This window comes from Rhinatrema bivittatum, chromosome 1 (assembly GCF_901001135.1).
Source record: "Rhinatrema bivittatum chromosome 1, aRhiBiv1.1, whole genome shotgun sequence".
Classification (NCBI taxonomy): Eukaryota; Metazoa; Chordata; class Amphibia; order Gymnophiona; family Rhinatrematidae; genus Rhinatrema; species Rhinatrema bivittatum.
The window spans coordinates 746,647,107-746,669,721 of NC_042615.1; the positions used below are offsets into that span (position 1 = coordinate 746,647,107).

Below are 22,615 nucleotides of genomic sequence, written 5' to 3' on the forward strand. Positions count from 1 at the left end.
TCAAAATATCCCCAGAGAAAAGAGAATGATCATTCTTAATTGCAAAAGCTCTTTTTTGTTTTTCAGATCATCTCCATCTGTGCAGTCTGCTGCATCAGTTCTTTCCACTGACGAAATGTATATTGTGCCTTGATTCATAGCAGTCTTAAGATACATTTGGGGACTAACATTTTGTTTATTTAACTGTAGTATAAACATTTTGGGAATGGATACAAGAAGTAACCCTTTCGACAATGAATATTTTAATGGTTTATGCAACCGAGTTCGTGATGGCAACACAAGAACATATTACCGCACGCCATGGAATTTAGCTACTCTTGCTTATCAGGTAAGCTCGTAGGTTCTTCTGTCAAAGAGTTTGGAGTGTTAAGTAGATATTTCACAAAATTGGGAGACTGTAAACTCCTAAGAATAAAATTAGGAAGTACTGAAGACAATCTCAGACATGATGGCCCTCTAACCTAAGCTTTGGAAGGAAGTACAGGAAATCCTCAATTTAAGGTGTTACGAGTTAAAATAATTCAGAGTTACAACACTTCTAAACTGACACCCATTATCTAACTTTTAACATTTGTTTCAATTTTCAGACCTCTGAGTGTCTCCTACCAAGCACACATTCACCTAGGGGCAGATTTTAAAACTTATGCGCGGGCGTAGATTTGTTCACGCAACCCGGTGCAAACAAATCTACGCCCGATTTTATAACATGCACTCGCTGCCGCACACATGTTATAAAATCCGGGGTCGGTGCGCGCAAGGGGGTGCACACATGTGCACCTTGCATACGCCGAGCCCGAGGGGAGCCCCGATGGCTTTCCCCGTTCCCTCCAAGGCCACTCCAAAATCGGAATGGCCTTAGAGGGAACTTTTTTTCAGCCCCCCCCCCACCTTCCCCTCCCTTCTCCTATCTAACCCACCCCCCAGCCCTACCTAAATCCCCCCCTACCTTATTTTATTTCTTATGCCTGCCAGAGGCAGGCGTATCTTGCACGTGCCGGCAGGGCCAGAATAGAGGAGGGCTTGGGATACACCCCCGGACCGCCGTCACGACCCCGGACCGCCCCTGACCCCCAGACATGCCCCCTGACCACCCACTTTTGAAAGCCCCGGGACATACGTGCATACGGGCTTGTGCGTGCAACCGAGCATATGCAAAATAGGCTTGGCGCACGCAGGAGCAGATTTTCTCAGGTTACGCACGTAGCCTTTGAAAATCTGCCCCATTCTGATGACCATGGGGACTGGTGAGGTAACATCAATTGAAAGAGTACCAGAGTACTTTTTTCAGGTGTCAGTGCAATGTCCTCTCGGCATGCCTCGGCATATTCCTCTTCAGGCAAAAATATTACTATATTACTATAAATCTTACTAAATTCTGGGTTATTTTGGTGGAAATAGGGCATTGGGTTCTGATGCTAGAACTAATCTCCCATTTATAACATTGTTCTTATGACACAGCTGGTTTCTACTTACAATTGCTTCCTGAAAATATTGTATCTTAAATGTGAGGACTTCCTGTTATCTTTCCAATGTATTAGACCTTTGGCTATATTTGGAATGTAGGACTCAATTTTGTTCACTTATGCGCAAAAGGGGCTATTGAGCACGTAATATTAAATTACTGCATTTATAGGTTTGGTATTTTTTTTTAATACTGTGAATTATTGCTAGTTTTATTCTATGAAATTTTGGAGCTCAATATTCAAAGCCATTTATCCAGATATCTCGCAAGTTATCCAGTTAAATGGCAACTATTTGAATATTTGGCTACTTATCCAGCTAAGGTCTAGATTCACTAAGCCATGATATTTTATCATGGGAGGGGGCCTAATAATGCAGGGGTGTAGTCCAGCCATAATTTTCCTCGACAAAATATCACAATAGCATCACTGTCTTCTTTTATCTCACGGAAAAAGTCTATGAGACAAAAGAACGCATCTGAGGCCTAGTGAAAGTGTGATGGCAGCCTCCATATGCATGGAGCTGCCATTACCTTAAAGGGCCCGGTGGCCAACATGGCTCTCCTTCAGAGGTAAAAAAAAAAGTTACAGAGGGTCTTAGAAGGCACCCTACACCCCAGGGAGACCATTCAAGGCGGCCCCACAAAATAAAAATGAAAAATTAGATGAAATGTGGCATGTAACAATGACGCCCCCACCCACCCTCCTTCTTATATCAAGAATATGTCGGGAGTGGTCCCCCACCTCCAACTCTTAAAAAATAACTTTGGTGACCTTGTGGCTCCCCATCCCAGACCCCCCTGGACCCCTCCCCACACCCCATTTTTTAAAAATCTTAACAGTTGGTTTCGGTTAGGGCTCTTGGTCTGGTCCCAGAACCTGGCCCCCGTTACATGGTTGGTGCCATTTTGGAAAATGGTGCCAACCTGACCCAGGGCTAGAGGGCCCCCCTGGGCTCTAACCCTGACCAATCAGAGAAAATTATTTTTCACTCAACGCACAATAAAGCTCTGGAATTTGTTGCCAGAGGATGTGGTTAGTGCAGTTAGGGTAGCTGGGTTCAAAAAAGGATTGGATAAGTTCTTGGAGAAGTCCATTAATGGCTATTAATCAAGTTTACTTAGGGAATAGCCACTGCTATTTGCATCAGTAGCATGGGATCTTCTTAATGTTAGGGTAATTGCCAGGTTCTTGTGGCCTGGTTTGGCCTCTGTTGGAAACTGGATGCTGGGCTTGATGGACCCTTGGTCTGACCCAGCATGGCAATTTCTTATGTTCTTAAAGGTAAAGGTGTGTGTGTGTGTGGGGGGGGGTTCTGGGATGGAGGGCTACTAAGCCATCATCATTATTTTTGAAGAGTGAGGGGATGAGGGGGACAGCTACTGGCATATTATTTATAAGAAAATAGGGCCTGGGTTGGGAGCTCTTTTTTTTTTTTTTGAGGGAGGGGTTTGACTCAATAAAGAGGGTTTGGGCAGAGGGGGTTGTCACGTGCCATGTTTCATCTAATTTTTCACTTTTATTTTGCGGCCCTGGGATGGGATAGGGGTCATCTAGTAAGACCCCCAGTGACTTTTTATACTTCTAGGGAGAGCCATGTTAGGCCACAGGGCCCTTTAAGGTGATGGTGGTCCCATGCAATGGAGGCTGCCATTGCAGTTTAACTAGGCCTCAACCACATTCTTTTGTCTCATGAGCTTTTCCACAAGACATAAGAACATGTTGATACCGCCACAATATTTTATTGGGGAGGGGTAAGACAAAATATTAAGATATGGCAAGGTAAGAGAGGTAAAGAGATGGATATAGGAGAGTTTGAATGATGTGACAGTTTGTTGGGGCCACCAGAAATGAAAGAGGGTGAAATCTAGCTATGAACAGAGAAATTAGAGGAAAGGAAAATAACATCTGAGACAAATGTAGGGGAGGAAATAAAGCAAAGAGGAGAAGAGAGAAGAAATGGAAAATGGAAAGGAGACGCTGAAAAGAAAGACACTGAAACCAGAAAATTATTAGAAAAAAATGAAAAGACCCAGTCAACAAAGATAGAAAACATTTTGAGGTCAGTTTTCAAAAACCCAGAAAAATGATCTTGTGATACGTCAAAAGTTGGTCAACGCCATTTTGAAAGATGGATTCATCCAGCCTGGAGCATAGGGGGAATTCCAGGCTCCTCTAGATATCAGGGATTTCTTCTAAAGGTATGGAGAAGGTCTGAGGGTATGGGTTGGGCCACTTGACTACCAGTGACTTCTTCAAATGAAGGGGGTGGGGGGAAACTAGACTAATGTTGGAGGAGTCCCAGGGTGGTTGGGAGCTGGAGGGTAGGATGCCTTTGAGGAGTAGAACCTATGGGGGGTTGTTGCAACCTGGGGGGATTTTTTCAGAAAGGGGAGGGGGTTAGGTAGGGGCAGTGCATCACCAAGCAAATTTAAACTTGCAATATGTGATTTTTTTCTTTTAAGTTACCTCTAGAGGAGACGAGGGGACTCACAAGACCCATGGGGCTTTTTTCCACTTTGGGAAGAGGCTGATTTAGGGCTGCCATGGGCCCTTTAAGAAGCATCCCAGGGGCATCCTAGGGGCATCCTGAAGCCCCTGAGTTCAGTTATCTACAACTCTTCAGTTTCTTTAAAATAATTATGTGGCTACTTTTTTAAAGCAAGCTGTGCTATTTTATTTGCACAGGATTATCTATGCATTAGCTGCTTTGCATGCATTAGTAAGGTTTATGCATGCAAATGCATGCAAAGCAGCTAATTTCAATAAGGGCTGTATAAGGGCATGATATCACTATGATAAGTGATTATCACACGATAAAGAGTATTTTACATGTGATAAACTCTGCTTTTTGTGCATAAATGTACCCCTATGTTTGAATATCACCAGTTAGGTTTCAAAATCATCCAGGATTGCGTTCCCAGATAACATTAACCTTAACCAACTAAATTCAAATGAATATAGCCGTTTAAGTGCTCAGCAGGCAAAAAAGGAATAATATACAATCAAGCAGACCTAGTGGCCTATCCCTTACCTAAGTGTCCCTGTTGATGCTGATTCCCCTTGCAGGCTGCCCTCCCCCCCCCCCCCCCCAACAAGGGAAAAAGGGACAATAAAGCAGAAGGTATAAAGCATATGGCCGGCGCCATATTTTGCAAAATGGCGCCGGCCATATTGCCGTACGGCAAAATGGCGCCGGCCGTACGGCAACACGATTCGAGTGCAGGAGGTCGTTCCCGGACCCCCGCTGGACTTTTGGCAAGTCTTGTGGGGGTCAGGAGGCCCCCCCAAGCTGGCCAAAAGTCCCTGGGAGTCCAGTGGGGGTCCGGGAGTGATCTCCTACGCTCCTGACGTCGGGGGACAAAAAACAAAATGGTGCCTGCGCTACCTTTGCCCTGTCATATGACAGGGCAAAGGTAGCGCCGGCGCCATTTCTACAACGCACCGGAGGCCCGAGAGTAAAAGATCGCACCGGGACCCCCCCTCTGGACCCCAGGTAATTTAAGGCATTTTGGGGGGGTTCGGGAGGGTGGGGGATTTATTTTAAAGGGTCGGGGTGGGTTTTAGGGATGTTTTAGTGTGCCGGTTTTCCCGCCCTCCCCCGATTTACGATTTACACGATATTTAAAAAAACAAAACCGCGACAATCCGATTTCCTCCCCCCCAGCCGAAATCGATCGTTAAGTCGATCGATCACACGATTCACATCTCTATTAATCGGTCCTTTTCTATCAGTAAATAATGTACAAGGCCTGTACGATTAAGCTATTGTTGTTCTTTGTTTTGTTTAAATAAATGATATGCTTATAACTTGTGTTTTTTCTTTTCTTTTCAAGACCAGAGTTGATAAATCTTTAACAACTGAGATTTATGAGGATTCTATGAAGTTAATAATCGATATTGCCAAAAAACATACAGAAAATTTTGAGATTGACCTGTCCGTTAAAACCATACCGAATTCACAAGAAAGATCTGTCCCTAACGTAACTGCCAATTTGGGTTTCCATTCATCTAAAAATGAAAGTTTACACAGTATCAAAGAGTATTCAAGGCAACAGGTAAGACGAGCATCAGCAGAATATTTGCTAACACCCCCCCCCCCCCCCCCCCCCCCCCCCCCGTTTATGCCTCCAGAATATTTAAAACAAAACAGCAATTTTTATGCTGTTTGCAGCGGGAAATTAAAGGAGTCATCTCTGAGTGGTCATAGGTCCTTTAAAAGACACTCATACGGACAAACCATGTAGCTGATAATAACTATAAACAAGTAACTCATATCAGGTTAAGTTAGTTTGAAAAATGCCAACTTAAAACAATAGTTCTTGAAAAGCATTTTTTTTTAAAACTTAGTATTAGTTGGTATTTAAGAATGAAGACCTGTCCACTGCATTCATTCTATCCACACCATGTAGGAGCAACCATCAAAGGTGGGCCCCAGGTTGGAGGTGGAAAGGTGGTGAAGGGACATGCAAAGTTTGGTGGGAAGAGGCTGAGTTTCCCCTTGATGGCTTCTTTGAGGGACTTACTCCTCACCTGCTGCAGCCTTGTCTCCGCTGCAGTCCCTGTCTTGCTGACACTGGGTCCTATTTGAGACCTTGTAAGATCTAGAATACATGTAGTCAAACATTTGTGCACAGTCATTGCATTAGCGAAGAACTTATAAAATGGCCCTTTACTTCTATTTGACAGCATTGTGTCTGACACACTTAGAGGTATGCAACAATGTTAGGGGAAAAAAATCATATTTTATGTCATGTAAATATATACAGGCTTATATTTGAAGTACTCATGTGTGTGTCAAAGCCTCTTCTCTTATCATTTCTTCCTCTGGCTCTTTCCCTCTCTTCTCCAGCCTCCCATACCTCTTCCTGTTGCGACAGCCACATTTCCTCCATCTCTAATCCCTTCTGTTGCTGAGCCATCTCAATAGCATGCATGAGAAAAGATGAATGCCTGGTCTGAGGCAAGTGTTAAAAATTAGGCATAGCAGGTGCACACTAAATGGCAGGTAGAGAAGAGTGCACAACAATATTTAGTATGTGCCCACGACAGCCCAAGTGGCATATGAATTTTTTTTAATTTGCATGCAAGTACATGCTAATTTTAGTGCGTACCCACTAAAGTCTTCTGAGATGGGATTATCATTACCATGCATGCTAGGGTTTTAGTGCATAGCACACAATTATTTTGTACATAGGCCACCAAGTTTTGCTCTTGCTTGCTTTTCCTTCTGAAGAAATTATGAAGGTTATTCTCCTCTTACCTCTGCAGAACAAGTCATTTTTGAAAGTGAATGGACAAATACAGGTAGGGACATTTCATATGAGAAGTCGGGATATCATGCTGACAAGCACTTTTATTGACGACATTAAACACCTTCCCCTTGATTATGACAAGGGAGAATACTTTGGTTTTCTGGAAACATATGGAACACATTACACTGTCTCTGGAAGTGTAGGAGGAAAGTATGAACTCGTTTATGTGTTGGATCGCATCGCCATGCAAGCAAAAGGTATGATTCATTTCAAATATGCCATATCGACAGCTACATTATTGCCTGCTCATACAATATCATAAGGCATGTGGCATGGCTTAATAGCATCTGTAATCTTTAATATATTTTCATGGGCCTGATTCTTAAAGCACTTTCTGCACATAAAGCACTGTTTTAAGCACTTAAGTGGTGCTTTGAAAATCAAGCACACGTGATGCTCCGCTTGGAGTGGGTATATGCGCAGAATTCCCTGCTTACCTGGCCAATTAGGGAAGGATTTTCAAAGCAAGCTTGCGTGCATATATTTGCTTTGAAAACCCTGGATAAAGTCTATGTATACATTGTACATGGAGATTTTGCCACTATATGGGGAGTTATAAAACTATCCTGTACAAGTTTTGCAATAACTCATTAGAGTACTGATCTATAAAAGAAACAATTTTAATTATCTAAAAGGACTCCAGAGAAAAGTAACTCTATTTCAGGGGAGTGTACACTGCAAATAAGCAGCTAAATACATGCTTTCCATACCACCACTACCCTCCCATTTTTTCTAGATATCAAGCTCATCAAATTGATTTAACAGTGTTTTGCTTTAATCCTTTTTTTGTTACTCTTACTTTTCAATATATTTATAAATGATCTGGAAAGAAATACGACAAGTGAGGTAATCAAATTTGCAGATGATATAAAACTGTTCAGAGTAGTTAAATCACAAGCAGATTGTGATAAATTGCAGGAGGACCTTGTGAGACTGGAAAATTAGGCATCAAAATGGCAGATGAAATTTAATGTGGACAAGTGCAAGGTGATGCATATAGGGAAAAATAACCCATGCTATATTTACACAATGTTAGGTTCCATATTAGGTGCTACTACCCAAGAAAGAGATCTAGGCATCATAGTGGATAACACATTGAAATCATCTGTTCAGTGTGCTGCGGCAGTCAAAAAAGCAAACAGGATGTTGGGAATTATTAGAAAGGGAATGGTGAATAAAACGGAAAATGTCATAATGCCTCTGTATCGCTCCATGGTGAGACCGCACCTTGAATACTATGTACAATTCTGGTCGCCGCATCTCAAAAAAGATATAATTGCGATGGAGAAGGTACAGAGAAGGGCGACCAAAATGATAAAGGGAATGGAACAGCTCCCCTATGAGGAAAGCCTAAAGAGGTTAGGACTTTTCAGCTTGGAGAAGAGACGGCTGAGGGGGGATATGATAGAGGTGCTTAAAATCATGAGAGGTCTAGAAGAGGTGAATCAGTTATTTACTCTTTCGGACAAAAGAAAGACTAGGGGGCACTCCATGAAGTTAGCATGTGGCACGTTTAAAACTAATCGGAGAAAGTTCTTTTTCACTCAACGCACAATTAAACTCTGGAATTTGTTGCCAGAAGATGTGGTTAGTGCAGTTAGGGGCGGATTTTCAGAGCCCTGCTCGCGTAAATCCGCCCAAAACCGGGCGGATTTACGCGAGCAGGGCCCTGCGCGCCGGGAAGCCTATTTTACATAGGCCTCCCGGCGCGCGCAGAGCCCCGGGACTCGCGTACGTCCCGGGGTTCTCGGAGGGGGGCGCGTTGGGGGCGGGGCCGGAGCGCGCGGCGTTGCGGGGGCGTGTCGGCAGCGTTTTGGGGGCGGGTACGGGGCGTGGCTACGGCCCGGGGGCGTGGCCGCGCCCTCCGTACCCGCCCCCAGGTCGCGGCCCGGCGCGCAGCAGGCCCGCTGGCGCGCGGGGATTTACGTCTCCCTCCGGGAGGCGTAAATCCCCCGACAAAGGTAAGGGGGGGGTGTAGACAGGGCCGGGTGGGTGGGTTAGGTAGGGGAAGGGAGGGTAAGGGGAGGGGAGGGCAAAGGAAAGTTCCCTCCGAGGCCGCTCCGATTTCGGAGCGGCCTTGGAGGGAACGGGGGGAGGCAGCGCGGCTCGGCGCGCGCAGGCTATACAAAATCGATAGCCTTGCGCGCGCCGATCCAGGATTTTAGTGGATACGCGCGGCTCCGCGCGTATCTACTAAAATCCAGCGTACTTTTGCTTGAGTCTGATGCGCAAGCAAAAGTAGGCTGATCGCGCTTCTTTTAAAATCTACCCCAAAGTGTAGCTGTATTTAAAAAAGGATTGGATAAGCTGTGTTTAAAAAAGGATTGGATAAGTACTTGGAGGAGAAGTCCATTACCTGCTATTAATTAAGTTGACTTAGATAATAACCACTGCTTTTACTAGCAAGGGTAACATGGAATATACTTAGTTTTTGGGTACTTGCCAGGTTCTTATGGCCTGGATTGGCCACTGTTGGAAACAGGATGCTGGGCTTGCTGGACCCTTGAATATGGCACATTCTTATGTTCTTAAGTTCTTACTCTGACTTGCAGCAAGGCTTAACCAGGGAGCAGCTGAACCATTTAAATTGCTGGTTGCTTTCTGATGCTATTCACATCATGAATAGCATCAGGGATAAGGAAATAAACTAGGAAGACAAGAGCTTGAAGCATAATCAATATGTTTTAAAATTTTTAAAAATATGTATACAACTCCCAGAAATGTCATGAATCCAAAGGACAATGACAATTTTAATGATGGAAATGAGAATGACTGAATTGGAAGATGATGTTAGGGTTGATGACCCAGCTCGGCTGGGAAACCCCATGGGAACAGTCCAGGACTCCAGGGGCAGACTAGATTAGGGGATCTTCAGCCTATTCCAGCCACCTTCCTCGCAGATTGAGCCCTTGGGTTCCGGTGGCCAGCAGGACTTGAACAAGGGAGGAGATCTAAGGCTGGACTGGAATCCGGAGTGGCGAGGAATGAACTCAGGTGAAGCTGAACAGGCCTGGGGATACAGGCTGCAGGGCTGGAGCAGAAGTCAGGCAGGACTGAAGAAGCAGACCAGGGCTGGAGACTGATGTCTGGTGGGTCTGGAGCTCAGGCAGGAACCAAGGTCATGGATGAACCCTGGAACAAAACAGAGGTTACTAATACTGGCAAGCTTGAGACAGTAGGCTTGTGAGCTAGGGAGCAAGGCTTACGACAGGAAGGCTTGGGAGCCAGAGAGCAAGGTTTGAGACAGGAAGGTTTAGAGAAGCCACAAGGCAAACTTGGAAACAGAAAGGCTAAGGAAGCCACGAAGCAGAAGGCTACAGAGAGCCACAAGGCATACAAAGATGAGAAGGCATTAGAAAGCGACAAGGCAGAAGTCTATGGGAAGCCATAAGGAATACAGAGATGAGGGGCCAAGCAATGAGCTGAGCAGACTCAATGACAAGGCCCAGAGTGTAGAGTGAGGCCGGGATTTGCTGAGTCATGAGGTCACCAAGACTAGAGCTGGAAAGAGGGCAAGCAGAACATTCTCTCTGCTTCATCAAGCATTACAAAATGATGTTGGGTTACACCAACTTCTCCTTCTTCATGTCTATTTAAACCTCACAAGGTTTAGAACCAACCAATCAATACTCTTTAAACAAAATTAAATTAACCAATCAAAAATCACCCTCAACATTGTGAGGAAAAAACACCAAGCCCACATCCAAATCAAACAGATAAAACTAATCCAAAATGAAGGAAACACCATTATAAAATAATCAATATAAAAAAAACTTTTTATAGAAAAATCCATTAGGTAGGTACCACAGAATCTAAATAGAAAACCCACATTTGTTCAGATCTTAATAAACACCAACTTAAATCCCTTTCACAGGGATTCAGATGTTGCAAAACAAAGAACCATAGATCCTTGTGAAGAATGTCCAAGTGCAAGCTAATGCTGGACAAGAGGAGCCTCAGAACGAATATCATTCAAATTACTGCAATGTTCAATTATTCACTTCTTTAAAGGACAACCGCTCTTGCCAAAGTGGACATAAAATCAGATAGATAACATTTCTTGATTGACACGTAGTGAAAGAGCACAACAAATACTTATGAGAGGTAATCAGATGAACAAATTCTGACACAAATAATGAAAGTGCACAAACACTGCAAGGATCACCTCTCACCTCATAACCTCTATTAACTGGAAGAGGTAAAAAAAAATGAAACCAATTCCTCCCTCAGGTTCCTAGCCTGTTTGTGTCAAAAGAGGGTGTTTTGAAAATACCCCAAATTCACGTAGTAAAGGCCAGTGTGATTTTATAATTTTTACTAGGGATGCGAATCGTTTTAGGACGATTAAAATTATCGTCCGATAATTTTAATATCGTCTTAAACCGTTATGGAAACAATACAATACAGATTCTAACGATTTATCGTTATAAATCGTTAGAATCGTGAGCCGGCACACTAAAACCCCCTAAAACCCACCCCCGACCCTTTAAATTAAATCCCCCACCCTCCCGAACCCCCCCCCAAATAACTTAAATAACCTGCGGGTCCAGCGGCGGTCCGGAACGGCAGCGGTCCGGAACGGGCTCCTGCTCTGAATCTTGTCGTCTTCAGCCGGCGCCATTTTCCAAAATGGCGCCGAAAAATGGCGGCGGCCATAGACGAAAAAGATTGGACGGCAGGAGGTCCTTCCGGACCCCCGCTGGACTTTTGGCAAGTCTCGTGGGGGTCAGGAGGCCCCCCCACAAGCTGGCCAAAAGTTCCTGGAGGTCCAGCGGGGGTCAGGGAGCGCTTTCCCGCCGCGAATCGTTTTCGTACGGAAAATGGCGCCGGCAGGAGATCGACTGCAGGAGGTCGTTCAGCGAGGGTTCCGGCGCCTCGCTGAACGACCTCCTGCAGTCGATCTCCTGCCGGCGCCATTTTCCGTACGAAAACGATTCGCGGCGGGAAATCGCTCCCTGACCCCCGCTGGACCTCCAGGAACTTTTGGCCAGCTTGTGGGGGGCCTCCTGACCCCCACGAGACTTGCCAAAAGTCCAGTGGGGGTCCGGAAGGACCTCCTGCCGTCCAATCTTTTTCGTCTATGGCCGCCGCCATTTTTCGGCGCCATTTTGGAAAATGGCGCCGGCTGAAGACGACAAGATTCAGAGCAGGAGCCCGTTCCGGACCGCTGCCGTTCCGGACCGCCGCTGGACCCGCAGGTTATTTAAGTTATTTGGGGGGGGGTTCGGGAGGGTGGGGATTTAATTTAAAGGGTCGGGGGTGGGTTTTAGGGGGTTTTAATGTGCCGGTTTTTCGATTTTTCGATTTTTCACGATTTTTAACGATTTTTCACGATATTTTACCCCCCCAAACGGCAACAATACGATTCCCTCCCCCTCCCAGCCGAAATCGATCGTTAAGACGATCGAGGACACGATTCACATCCCTAATTTTTACCATGTTAATGAGTCAATGGACTAGGCGGGAGAACACAAACCACCTGATCCGAAGCAACCACCATTTTTGTTTTCAATAACCACTTTCAGTCACAAAAGTGGGCCGTTATATGCCCGCATAACCACATTATGTTGATACCCTTGCTCTAAGAAAGTCGCTTGCATTATTTTTACCTGAGGTTCAAATTCTTCCAAAGAAGAGCATGCCCAATGCAGCTGACTAGTATATCCTTCTTCATGTTCCCTGGATGACAACTACAGTATCAAAACACAGAAAAGAATTAGAGTCCATTGTCTTCCTATGTAAAGTAATTTCAAAACCATTCTCTGACCGTGATATCTATATATCCAAAAAGCCACCAAGAATGAATAGACTACATATGAAAAATGTAAATTAGGGTCAGACAAGTTCATATATTCAAAAAAGCTTAAAAAAGAAACCTCATTACCATGTCACAGCAAAAAAAAAGATCATCAATATAGCGTAACCATATGATGACCTGAGACCAATAACAGGAGTTATACAAAAAAGTAGACTCAAAAAATTAAACATAAAGACATGCGATGTCGGAGGCCATAGTAGCCCACATCACTATCCCTTTGATCTGCTGAGAAAATTCACCCAAAAAGAATTCCTAGTAAGGGACTATGAAGCTAAAAAACAGTCGGCACCCATGAATACTCAATGTATTTATTCAAAGCGTCAAACTATTTTAATGGCACCTGCTTGGAGGATATTTGAGTACAAGAACTCAATATTTAGAGTAGCCAGTAGAAGTTCCCCAGTTTCTGCAGGAGCTCAATAAAGTGAGCAGGGATGGTGCAAGGATATTAGGCACTCTAGGCGAGCCTTCTGCCTAGTACCACACCCACACCCCCCCCCCCCCCAGCCCCAGTCCCGACCTCCCCTCCCCCAGCCCAAACACAATTAAAAATTATATATTTATAATAATAGATTTTACATGAAAAAGGACATTTAAAGTATGTAAGTATAATATATATATTGTATGTCAACCAGAAAACTCTGCTAAAAGGCAAAAATTTCACTTGGAACCTATATGGTATTAGATCTATTGTAATGCTTGTTGGGTGTAGGCTTGGTACTCAAAGCCATGAGTAAAGTGAATTACAATTACAATATAGGAAATCTCCCATACCAAAACAGCACTAAGTACCAGCACTCAAATAGTAACAATCCTACTTATGAAAATGCAATGCTGTAAATATTACACTAGGCCCTAAAACACCAGTACACCTTCTAGCAGAAAACAGAACAAGCCCAGCTGCTATAGAGCCCTACACGCTAACAAAATACCTCAAGTTTGACTATACATGCAGAACACAGACTAAACCTCACCATATACAGAATAAAGAGACCATAAGAAAAAAATTAAAAATGTGCTTACAAAAACTGAACTGGAATCCATGTCACTAGATTCTGGATGTAGGACAATAATGGGAAAATAGAAGCACTGACATTGTTCATAAAATATCAAACAATAAAATGAAGAAATATAAAACATCCAATAATAGTAAAAGGAATATTTCAAACTAGCAGACAAATAGAATGACATCCAATAATTAAAAACTCATAAAAAAATTAAAAAATAAAAATGTTCCAACTACAAAACAAAAATTGAAAAACAGCGCACACATCAAATATTAACACTCGAAGATTAAAACTAACAAGGATATAAAATGAACCACTCACCATACCTGGGAAGGTTTGATTTCCAGATGCCCTGAGTTTGTTGTGCATTAGTTGACAGGGTGGGGAATGGGAGGAGTTGTGCACAAACTTTCTCCTTTCTCTCTCATATACACATACTTGGGGCGGATCCAATATGGCTGCCTGAATGGAAGCTTCTCTCGATTGCTCTGTGCTGTTTGAAAAATGTACCTAAATTTTCTTTATCATGCTGCACAAAAAAAAAGGTAGGGTTAGAGTTTTTCCACCCAACTCTGACCCTCCAATCGATCAGCGCTCGATTCAGGAGTTTGTTGCAGAAGTGAGGGTGTCGCTCCCCGTTGGTGGAACAGAGAGAAGGAGCTCTGTTCTCACCGGGGGAAATAACCTTAAGCCCTCTGGATCCACATCAACTGCTCATAGCTTCCTCCTCAAGAGGCACCACAGATGCCGGGGAAATAGGAGGGGACCTACCGGACAACCTCGGCTGGATGGAGCCAGCGGTGTTAGTCTTGAGAGTGTGTGGATTTTGACCTGAATTTCTCTGAATTTCTCTGAGGTGGGGAGAGGAGTTGTTGGAGACGAACTGCCGTTGGCAGGGAGAAAAGAAGATCAAGTGGCTGGAGTCAGAGGGGTGAGTCAAAGCCCTGTGGTGATAATTAAACCAGCAGTTGTAACGCTAGAATCCCTATGGGACTTGGAGGTAGGCCTTGCCACTACTTTTCAGGAACAGTTCCAGCGATTGCAGGGCATTTCACAGAAATTGGATACAGTTGCCCAAGACCATCAAAACATATTGGTGGAAGAATGTACTGCTATTCAAAGGTTGGAGGAGGAGGTGAAAACCTTAAAAAATACAACTGCGGTAATCATACGTGAGCGTTTGGCCTCAAGTAGGAAAATGGAGTTTCTGGAAAATTCATTTCGTCATTTAAATTTGCGGATGTTAAATTTTCTTAAGATCAAAGGAGAACTGATTGAAATAACCCTGAAAAAATATCTGGGGGATATAGTAAAAATACCCCCAGATAAACTTCCTGTGATTAAGAAGGCAATTTTCCTGGCTCACAAGCAGAGTCCACCTATCATTCATCCTGTGGAGAACCTATCCAACCTTGCCCAATATTTGGAAGAATCTCAAGAAGAAGTTATAACACTACTTGTGACATTTTGCTTAAAATATGACTTGAATGGCAGCTGATACCATCACGCCGGATTCTGCCTGAGCGCAAACCCGGAACTTTACCTACTATTCAAATTTCCTTTACTGTCCTGACGTCGGAGGGAGGAGTCGAGGGAGACGCCTATAAAACCGGCGTCCTTGCGGCTCCCCATTTGCAGCTGATACCATCACGCCGGATTCTGCCTGAGCGCAAACCCGGAACTTTAACTACTATTCAAATTTCCTTTACTGTCCTGACGGAGGGAGGAGTCGAGGGAGACGCCTATAAAACCGGCGTCCTTGCGGCGCACCACACCGCAGCCGCTGGCACACTGCCAAAGCCACGCGCACCTAAGGGGCGTGCAGCTTTGCTTGGCTTCGCTTGGATTCGATTGGGTTCAAGAGGTTATTCTGTACTTTTTCTAACAGCTGCCATGAGATTGTTGGAAGAAGATAAAAAGGTTTAACTGTGTCAAGCCAGCAAGAAGTCAACGGTAATATTCTCTTTTCTTTATATAAGTTTTGCCTCTTTTAAGTGTGGCTGTAGTCCTTTCTCTTTGTAATGCTGCACACAAAGAGGAAGGCTAAGCTGCGAGATATGTCCTCAACACCAAATGCGTTAGATAAACAGCCAACTATCGCTGACTGTTTTGCAAAAGTTCCCACAATAACTCCAGTAAGTGAGGTCGCAGAGGGGAAGGTCCAGGAGCAGGGGATCTCCCCTCAGACCATTGAAACATCTTTGACCCCTGGAGCACCAGCAACACCAGAGCCACCTACCGGAAAGAATACCCCTCTCAGAGGATCCCAAACTGAGAATAGACTTTTCACCATTTTCTGACCAGAGAGGAGTTATATCCTCGGAAAGCCCTTGCCAAGGCTTCAGGGAACAAAATGGTGTGTTCTCTTCTCATTTTGATGTGACCGGGAAGGCTCCAATGGAGGAAGGAAGTGGAGTTTATCAAGTGAAATCTTTAATAGATATGCCTCTAATAACACCGAAGACTTTCTCTCTTGAAGAAATTGGAACGATGTTGTTTTCAATGCAGCCAGAAATCTCTTAATAATTTAACTATTATGGTTCATGATGTCTTAAATAAGAACGTTTGTTTACAGTCGAAAGTAGAAAAATTAGATCTTTCAGTTAGTTCAGCTGAGAATAAAATAAAAGAATTAGAGCTGGTACAGGTAAATCTAATTAAGTCAGATAAAACTCATTTGAACAAGTTAGAAGTATTGGAAAATCAAATTAGAAATGGTAATTTAAGGATATTAAATTTCCCTAAAACCTCTCCGTTCGATCTATTTAAAAGTTACCTGATTAATATCCTGAAGTATACAAAAGATACTATACCAGCCATATCTAGGATATACTATATACCTCAATATTTGGGATTAGAGAACCAACAAGATCAAGGTCAAGATAACCAAGCTGACAACTTGAAATCTGAATTTTTAGAAAAATCTTTTGAAACTACCATAACATCAAGAGCCATTCTCATAGTTCAATTTCCTTTTATATCAGAAAGAGATAATGTATTGAGAACGTATTTTTGATATCAGAATGTGAAATGTTATGGTCAAAATGTAAGGATATTCCCGGATATAGCACGTGAAACACAAGTCAGGAGAAAGAAATTTCTGTTGATGAGAGGAGATGTTTTACAAAAGGGGCTAAATTTATATTAAGATATCCGTGTCGTTGTATTATTATTAATCAGGAAGTGAGACATGTTTTCAATCAACCAGAACAGTTAAGATCATATCTTGTTAACCAGTCCTAAAAATCCTTCATTGAGCTGGTATTGTAGTAAAAGTGGGTGAATCTTGACACAAACTTGAATTTGATTTTTGATGTCATATTCTGCTCCCTTAACTTTATTTTTTCCTCAACCATCTCTTTCTTTTCTTATGATTGCTATGATTAAGACAACACGGTATGCTAGTTATATAATTTTAAAGTTTGTTCTTCTGTAACTAATTGAACATCTGTGTTATGTATCTTAGAATGTAAAAATTCAATAAAAATACAATTAAAAAAAAAATATGACGAATATAGTAATGTGTCCCTATTTTCAATGTATGGATAAGCCATTTCTAGGGGGTCTGGTAAGAGCCTACCCTGATCTAGCCACCCAATTACACTGTAAGGCTTTTCTAGAATTAAAACCTGAAGTTATTTCTTTAGGGGAAAGTTTTTTATTAAAATACCCATGCAAATGTATAGTGAAGTTGGGGTGCAATACATATATTTTCTTTGATGTTAGGGATTTCCTGATAGCTAGAAAGCATGAACCTGTTATCAGCTTGAGTGGCGGTGGATCTATTTGAGAATGAAGTTGGGATACATTCAGGCTTCATATATTTTCTTAAAAAATATATGAGAAAATTCTCCTCTTTTTTTTCCCCCCTTTTCCGCTCCCCTCCCTAATTTCCTCTATGATGATGGGAAGTGTTGTATGAAAAATTATTTTTTCCTGTATAAGAATATATATTCATTTAATATGGAAAGTTGGTTAAATTACACACTCAAATTTCCTTAACAGAATGTTATTACTTTATGTTGTAAAACTTTAATAAAGAGAAAATTTAAAAAATAATAAAAAAATACACACATAATTATACACATTCATTCTCTCTCTCACACAAACACAGGATCTCCCTTTCTCATAGAAACATAGAAACATAGAAACATAGAAACATAGAAATGACGGCAGAAGAAGACCAAACGGCCCATCCAGTCTGCCCAGCAAGCTTCACATTTTTTTCTCATACTTATCTGTTTCTCTTAGCTCTTTGGTTCTATTTCCCTTCCACCCCCACCATTAATGTAGAGAGCAGTGATGGAGCTGCAACCAAGTGAAATATCAAGCTTGATTAGTTAGGGGTAGTAGGGGTAGTAACCGCCGCAATAAGCAAGCTACACCCATGTTTATTTGTTTTACCCAGACTGTGTTATTCAGCCCTTATTGGTTGTTTTTCTTCTCCCCTGCCGTTGAAGCAGGGAGCTATGCTGGATATGCGTGTAGTATCAGTTTTTCTTCTCCCCTGCCGTTGAAGTAGAGAGCTATGCTGGATATGCGTGAAGTATCAGTTTTTCTTCTCCCCTGCGGTTGAAGCAGGATATGCATTGAAAGTGAAGTATCAGGCTTATTTGGTTTGGGGTAGTAACCGCCGTAACAAGCCAGCTACTCCCCGCTTTGTGAGTGCGAATCCTTTTTTCTTCTCCCCTGCCGTTGAAGCAGAGAGCTATGCTGGATATGCGTGAAGTATCAGTTTTTCTTCTCCCCTGCCGTTGAAGCAGAGAGCTATGCGTGAAGTATCAGTTTTTCTTCTCCCCTGCCGTTGAAGCAGAGAGCTATGCTGGATATGTATTGAAAGTGAAGTATCAGGCTTATTTGGTTTGGGGTAGTAACCGCCGTAACAAGCCAGCTACTCCCCACTTTGTGAGTGCGAATCCTTTTTTCCACATTTCCTCTTGCTGTTGTAGCTTAGAGTGATGTTGGAGTCACAGTAACCATGTGTATGTTTATTGAATAAGGGTATTATCTCCAGGCAGTAGCCGTCATTCTGGTGAGCCACCCACTCTTTATTGACGGCCTCTTGATACATGTTCATTCTCTCTCACTCACATACACATTCTGTCATAGAGACTCCCTCTTTCTCTCACACACATATCTTCCCTCTGTCTCTTTCTCATACACTGCCTCATACAGACATTCTGTCAGTTGCCACACATACATACATACACACACACACACACACACACACACACATCTTTACTCAGGCTCCATCTCTTTCTGACATATACACCCTTACACAGGCTCCCTTTCTCTCTCACACACACACACATAAGAACCCTCACTCGCTCACACAGGCTCCGTCTCTCTATCTCACATACATATACAAATAGAGGCACCCTCACATATACACACACACATACACACACACACCCCATTTCAAACTCTCTCTGGCTCACAGGCTCTCTTGGTTTCTCCTTCTTTCTGCAGGCATATGGGTACTGCCCCCAGTTCTCCCCAGTCTATCTCTTCTGTCTTTGGCCATTCCCAGGCCTCTTTCTTTTTCTTCTGCCATAAGCGACTCACCAAGTCTCTTCTCCTCTCGTTGGCAAGTATGATGGGCTTCACTCGTGGCCCATCCAATCTCCGATCCTCCCGGCCACAAAGTGGATAGGCTCCGCTCACGGCCTGATACCACATCATTGATCCTCTTGGCTGTGAGCAGGATGGGCTCCACTTGCGGCCCCACATGGCTACTCTTTTCTGCCTCCTAATGGATGTGCCGACCCCGAAAGTGAGAAGAGTCACAGATATAGGAACGTACTTGAGAAACAAAAGGAGGCAAAAATGTATCCACAAAACTGGGTAAGGGTTCTAAAATAGAATCTATGCCCGCAATAATCTGATGCCCCAGTGGATGAATAACAGATTTATGGATCTTTGGTAACACGTAAAAAGTAGCAATCACTGGATTTGGTTCCACCAAGAACTTAGCCTCTTTTTTAGTAATATATGAATGTTAATAAGGCATCAGAGATAACCTCCAAAATTTCTGCCATAAGTATCACACTCTGATCCTCTGATAACTTCAAATAATATGTAGAATCAGATAACTGACTACAAACCTCACTTACATTGAAATCACAGTCCATAATAACTGTATATTTCCCCTTGTCTGCTGGTTTTATAACAATACTTTGGTCCGTAGATTAAAAATGCACAGCCTTACGTTCCTGCATTGTCAAATTTTATAACAGATTGTTAAACCCTGATTTTCAAAGCTCTGTAAATCACATTACACTAATCGTTCAAAGGCCAAAATTAAAGGATCTATAGTAACCATAGGAGTCTTAGATACTCTACTACTGAAGAATCTGCTGTTAAGGGATTAGCATTCCGAAAGAACCATCTTAATTTTAGTAATCAGACAAATCAAAACGAACATCCTCAAAATTATAGAGGTCATATTGGGGAGAAGGCACAAAAGATAAGCCCCTCTCCAAAACTCTTATTTCCATAGGAGTGAGTACACATTGTGACAAATTTAGCACACTCATGGACTGCACAGAATGCTCCGAATCGCCCCCCGCCCCCTGTTGTTTGAGAAGTACCAGGAGCAATTGTGCAATTGCATAGGGCTTCGGGACCATAGTGGCATCTCCTGTGTGTGTGACCACCCTGTTCTGCCTGTAATTTTAATCCTCTAAAAAAAATCCAAATACACAGGTCTAAGCGAAGATCAGCATCTGTATCAGGAGTAGGCAGTTCCAGTCCTGCAATGCCACAAAAAGGTCTGGTTTTCAGGCTAATCACAGTGACTATGCATGAGATATAATTACATACATTGTTTCTATTGTATGCAAATGTATCTCATGCATATTCATTGTGGATGTCCTGAGAACCAGACCTGGTTGTGGCACTCTAGGACTGGAGCTGCCTTCCCCTGACTTAGATAGTTTAATCTATTCCTGGTTAAAAGCTCTCTGGTTGAGTACAGTGCTGCATAATAGATGCTCTCTGGATACAGATGGTCCATGGAATTTTCTTTCCTTAGATTATTATGATTCCATTACTTTTTTTTTTTTTTAATTTCTACATTTGTTGTATATTTACAGAAATGACATCAAGAGAAGTAACAGAGTGTCTGGGATTTAATCTTAATGTACAGTTGACAAACGAATTTGTGGATATTAAAGCTAAAGTTAACAACCCTAAGTGTGATGATCTGGGTTCTAGGACAACCGGTGAGTAACCATGGAGCTTCATTTCCTAGCTGACCTATCCTTCTATCCCTCTATCTCCCCTCACTACACCCTTTAAAAACTTCCATTTCATTTTATCTTCCTTTTAGGAAACATGGAAAAACCTGTAAAGAGGCCTAGATATAGACTTGCATTATTAAAACCTTTCTCCTGTTCTTTTGCCTATGTGGGGAAAAAAAATCCACTTTTAATAATCTGGCCATATCTTTCTATCTCAAAACATCAGATACAGAAATCAGGATACAAGCTGCAGCTTTATTGGACTAATAATTGCATTAAACTAGTCCAATAAAATGGCATCTTCACTTTGCAATTTACTTACCATTTTTTATTGTAACCCCTGGGCTGGTCTTACCCGGATAGTGGTAGCAGAGGTGGTAAAACTTCTCTTAATGCTAACATGTTATAATATTCAGGAGCTACCTGTGCTGGGGGAAAGATTACGTTCAAGGCCCTTGCATTGCATTCATTCAAGTCCCAGTTTACCGTTCTTGTTTACAGCACTGATAAGCGCTAACGTCACTTTGCAGCAGAAAGCATACTGGAAGCTACATGTGTACTTTTGTGACTTCTCACAGTCTTGCTTAAGGTTCAGTCTTTAATCTGATGTTTCTCCCATCATATTGGCATAGGGCAAGCTTTATACTTCCTTCCCAGTCTTGGTGAAGTATTAAAGGTGAAATCCGTTTTAGTCATTTATCTCCTATCTCTCCATGTAGTTTTCTCCTCTGAAATCCTTCCATTCCTCAAAGTACCTGAACAGCACCAAGTATAGTCCTCTTCTCCCTTCCAGTATCAGAATGATACTCCTGTTACGCCTCTTCTCCAAATCTGTGATAGATATTCATGGGCCTATAGGGGGCCCATCCCAACTTCTTCCTCTCCTCTGGATACTGAAAATCTGCAGGTTCCTTCTCTCCTTTTTGTTGTCAGAACAAGAGATATTTGCCGGATGTCATCTATAATTTTGAATATGGAAGAAGATCATTGAAATTTTAATAACACAAATTCACATATATTCACATATATTTTAATAACACAAATTCACACATATGCACATATAAAAAATGGAGGAGGTTGGTGAGTCTATGATTATAATATGCTTGAATAAGGCAGAGTTGCCTACATGGTAACATGAGACCTTTCCAACCCGTCACAAAACATTTTTCAAACATTTCTTAAAATATTGAATAAAGGGATTTCCACTTGGCGTGTAGGTTTATTAACTAGCATTAAACAACAAAAATACCCTATAAGTTATAATAATTTAGCATTATAATGATATGAAGTTTCACAGTGAGTGAACCATAAGGTTCCCCTTTCGATTATCTTTTGATCATTCAAAAGTTAGCCAGACAAACCTATTGATGTTAAATAATATAAGATCATATAATAGGTAATATATTATATAAGAATACCTCTGATATTGATTGTTGGGGGGGGGGAGTGGGTGTGTGATCATTTATTTATTTATTTATCACAAAATTTATAGTCCGCCATCTTACCAGTTCATGGCGGATCATCAAGGGTTAATTTTCAAAGCCTCTTATGAGCATAAAACCTGATGTGCTCACGTAACCCAATTACATGTGTACTTTTATGTACACTCTCGGTAGATGTTCCAGAGAGCAGAACTGGGGATAGGACTCGCACGTAGACTTTTGGATTTTCAAAAGCCTGCACGTATGTTTACACCCAGAAATTATGTACCCCTAGAAGCAGGTGCTGCTTCCTGTGCATAATTTGTGTGCATACTACGGGGGATTGTACTCCA

At 42.5% G+C, this 22,615-nt stretch overlaps 1 protein-coding gene across 2 annotated transcripts in view; it reads left to right on the forward strand.

Annotated features, from left to right (window-relative positions):
• Nucleotides 1-22,615, forward strand: part of C9 (complement C9) — an 80,145-nt gene that overhangs the window by 48,968 nt on the left and 8,562 nt on the right. Inside the window, exons 5-9 of one of the 2 annotated variants that reach the window (XM_029578302.1) lie at nucleotides 190-328; nucleotides 5,297-5,518; nucleotides 6,732-6,972; nucleotides 14,457-14,531; nucleotides 20,695-20,823. In XM_029578302.1, the coding sequence (XP_029434162.1) occupies nucleotides 190-328; nucleotides 5,297-5,518; nucleotides 6,732-6,972; nucleotides 14,457-14,531; nucleotides 20,695-20,823 (806 nt within the window). The remainder of the gene's footprint in view (nucleotides 1-189; nucleotides 329-5,296; nucleotides 5,519-6,731; nucleotides 6,973-14,456; nucleotides 14,532-20,694; nucleotides 20,824-22,615) is intronic. The other variant, XM_029578312.1, reaches the window with a different exon arrangement.